The following is a 4,133-nucleotide window of genomic DNA, read 5'->3' as shown; positions in this document are numbered from 1 at the left end:
ATGTGGTAAAGTATGATGTCTACATGTGTTTTGAGGCACATGGTTGAAAATGAACACTGCAGTCATCTTTGTAGATACAGATGGAATCATGGACCAGATAACAGAATAAAAATGGAAAGTTATGGACAATACCAGAGAGGTTCAGGTGGCTCATAATGGATGCCCATAAAGGTAAGTGATAAATGGAAATCAGGAGGCATAGCAATAAGGGAAGAGGAATAAATAAAAGAAATAGATGTGGACTTTGTCTCCCTCCTCTCTCTCTCTCTCTCTCTCTCTCTCTCTCTCTCTCTCTCTCCTCTCTCTTATCTCTCTCTCTATGTGTGTGTTAAATATCAGAGTAACTCAAATATACACACAAAATAAATCACTGAGCACTTCTTCAAGGGTGGATTATATCTGCTTCTCTGCTATCAGTCACCCAGTAAATATTCTGAATGAATGTTGGTAGGTGAACAGTGTGCACCTAATCCCAAGTAAAACAAAATGTGTGAAATGTAGATGGCATGAATAACATTCACTAGAAAGAAAAACAATTTTGCTGATATAGTTTCTTCTCAACACTGATAACAACTTTTAACCTGTGAGGACTTATTTTTATTTTTTAAAATTGTGTGTGTGTGTGTCTGTGTGTGTGTGTGTGTCTGTGTGTGTTGTGTGTGTGTATAAGCCAATGCCAGTAGAGGCCACAAAATGATAGCAGATGCCCTAGAGTTATAGTTATGGATGGTCCCTAGATATGGGACAAGGTTATATTTGAAAATTCAAGCTGGGTTCTGTCTTTGCAGTTTCAATTTAAAAAAAAATAGATGAACATTCATTGCATCATTTATTAGTTCTTTAAAACTGGTACAAAGTATGTTTTACAAGTGACATGAGGTGATGATACAACTGGCCTTTAAGAAACTACGAATAGAGGCAGTTACAAATAGCTTCTAAAATTCAATTGTAAATATTCATGGGTTAATTAAAATTTTGTTTTGTTTATAAATATTTAATTCATTCATATTATTATAAAATAAACTTCAAACATTTTATAAAAATCATAAATATGCCATGCATTATAAACTTGAAAAACATTTATATACACATACACAAGGACATATCTCTCTTATTAATCATGCCTTATTAAAACCCAGATTATCATGCACTTAAAAAGCCTCTACCTGTTGAGAAAGGATATGGGACAATAATGTTAGAAATATATTAGAAATATATTATATTCCAAAGGCATTTCAAGTAGCTCTTACTAGAATAACAAAGTGATTGCAATATAAACAATATTAAACAACATGACAAAGCCACTATCATTACAGATTTAAAGGGTAGTCAAAGAATAGCATCCAACTTTTGCAATGGAAAGAATAACTAGAAAAGTTACCCCTTCTGTCTGTGTAGGTTTATTCCTATATTTGAACTTATGTGGGTCTGTGCTACAAAGAAGATGAAATGAACCACTAGACTTCTCAAGAGACTTTTAACACACATAAAATTGTAAGAAATAAATAATTTTACAAATTATCCCACAATATTCTTTTTTAGGGTCATCTCTTCTGTGAGATAAATCAGAAAGCTAATTAGTAAGACTGATGTAATTAGTCAGTAAGCATGGTTACATAAACAAGGAAGGATACACAGACATATGTCATGACCTATGCTAAATTCCTCGAAGCAGTGATTTAAATAAACATTGATTAGGAATATGAAGAGCATATTTGAAAAATCTTACCTTCGCTTTCTTCTGTTTGTGATATAATTTCATATTTCATGAATGGAAGAGCACATAAAATGGATCCAAGTCCCACTAAAAAGGCGGCAGCTGCCACCCATTTTGACCTGTTATATCTACTTCCATAGTATGCTACAAATATTGCTGCCAATAAAGATGTAAGATCATAAGAGAAGGACAATGCAAGTTTCTCTGGACTTGACATATAAAATTCCTTCTCAAAATACCCAGTACTCAGATCAACAAGACCAAATACAAGACCTAAAATCAAAGAAAGACAAAAGGCAATATAACACACTTCAATAGACAAAACAGATTACCATTATAATTAATCATTCAAAAATAACTAATTTTTTACACAAATTTAATTACACAAATTAAAGTTTAACCTTTCAGAAATCCTTTTAAAAAAAACAATGTATACATTCAATGTATGTTACTATTTTATGTTCTTGATTATTAAATAAATAAGAGCATGTGTATACATATATTCAAAGCTAAAATTGTTCAATAGTTTGGATTTTGTGCTTGAAGTTTAAAATTTTTGAGCTTTTTCAAGCGTTTTGAAAAATGTTTATATTAATGTAAATTGTTTCATGTTCCTGAACATTAAATAAATGAGAGCACAATGTGGATTCAACCATCATCCAGCATGTGAAGAAGAAAAAAAAACTGGGCGGTGGTGGCACACCTTTAATCCCAACACTTGGGAGGCAGAGGCAGGCAGATCTCTGTGAGTTTGAGGCCAGCCTGATCTACAGAAGGAGTTCCAGGACAGGTTCCATAGGTATTGAGAAACCCTATTTTGAGACACACACACACACACACACACACACACACACACACACACACTAAATGAAACAAAAATAACTTGATACAAGGAATGCTAGAAAAAGTATTACATTTCTTGAAGTGAAACAGAAAGAGTTATAAATTAGAACTCATGACTACATCTGCACAAAGGTTCGATCACAACTCATTGCTGTAGTATCCATAACTGCTGTTGTCCAACTATCTCAAACACTGCTTGGTTTGCAGGGATCCAGGAGTCCAGACTCTTCCTAAAACTTCTAAAGCTCTGAGAAGCCGCTCATCTCCTGCTGGTCTGCTGCCCCAGCAATAGTCAAGGCTAGACCCAAGAAACATTCATGCTGCAGATAGAATGTCTATTCCCTACTTTATCTCCCAAAACTTCAATCACCCTGTAAATTGGTCCTTCCGCCCAAATCACCAACAAACCAGAAAACTATAGAAGATTCTGGCTACCCTTTTGATATCTACCACCCCAGCACCTCACTGGCAACAGATAATTCTGAGAGCTAGGTCAAAGACAGTGGGCAAGTGTAGTTTCTATGTTAACCAGACCCCTTGCAAAGAAAAGTAAGTTCCAAAGTGGACTGACAGAGCTTAGTAAAATATTTTTTATTAACAAAAATTATTAACGATAACATATAACTAAAATAATAGAAGAAGAGAAGAAGGAGGAAGAGTTACGAGGAAGAAGACAAAATGTGGGTTAAAACACCCTTGTGTTTCTTCCTGGGATGTGGACCCAGTAAAATCTCACCATCCCTCAATTTACACATGAGAAAACAAAATCCAAAAAGAAAGCTGCTTTGCCAAAGTATTTCACAGTTGTGAACTGAAACCACCTCATGATAGCAATGCTGTTTTCAACTATTTCAGTCCCCCAAAGATTCAACCCAGAGCTTAATAAGTTAAGCATCAAATAACATGAAATAACTCAATATCCATCATCTTTCTCATCAGCTCTGTATCTGAATGCCAGAATGATATTGACAGCATGAAGTCCACCCTGCTCGACAGGCAACCAAAGACCTGAGGCAACAACACAGCATTGGCTTAGCTGATATTTGACTCCATTTGTGTCTGATCATGGACCGTCTCCTTCCTGCCATTTGTCAGCCTTGTCTACCTCACTACTACTCACCAGAGCAACCCTGCTCCTCTAACTTACCTTGAGCTAGGACCACCACACAGTAAAAAGCGAGGAAGGTGTCAATGTTGTTGAACCGTTGTAAAGCAGGGAAAACTAGAGGTCCCAAGCCGAATGAGCTTTTCAAGTAAGCCCCTTTTTTTGCTTCTGATAACTCCATGCCGTGTAAAGGGAGGGGCATGTTAGTTTTTCTGAAACTTCCAAACTTCATCATGGCAGTTGGAACTGTTGTCAGAAACGGGGATATTTTCTTGGGATACTCAGGCTCCTTCTGTTTATCCTCCTCTTGTTTCTCTTGCACCGGAGCCTCCTCTATGCGGCCTTGTTCTTGTTCTTGTTTTTGCTCTTGTTCTTGTTCTTTTTGTTCTTCTTGTTTTTGTTTTTGTTCTTGTTCTTGTTCCGGATCCTGGTCCATGGTTTATCCGATACAGTTATCTGGATACTGCA

The 4,133-nt window shown here is 36.0% G+C and overlaps 1 protein-coding gene across 1 annotated transcript in view; it reads right to left on the bottom strand.

The window, feature by feature from the left end:
• The window catches only part of LOC119821917 (solute carrier organic anion transporter family member 6A1-like), a 56,620-nt gene extending 52,774 nt beyond the window's left edge, over positions 1–3,846 (bottom strand). Inside the window, exons 1-2 of the mRNA XM_042055619.1 lie at positions 3,708–3,846; positions 1,730–1,990 (exon numbers count right to left, since the gene is read on the bottom strand). Coding sequence (XP_041911553.1) covers positions 1,730–1,990; positions 3,708–3,846 — 400 coding nt within the window. The remainder of the gene's footprint in view (positions 1–1,729; positions 1,991–3,707) is intronic.
• Between the last annotated feature and the right edge of the window lie 287 nt (positions 3,847–4,133).

Source organism: Arvicola amphibius, chromosome 8 (genome assembly GCF_903992535.2).
Source record: "Arvicola amphibius chromosome 8, mArvAmp1.2, whole genome shotgun sequence".
Taxonomy (NCBI): domain Eukaryota; kingdom Metazoa; phylum Chordata; class Mammalia; order Rodentia; family Cricetidae; genus Arvicola; species Arvicola amphibius.
The sequence above is the reverse complement of the archived record's forward strand: the minus strand, read 5'-3'. Positions and strand labels throughout refer to the sequence as shown.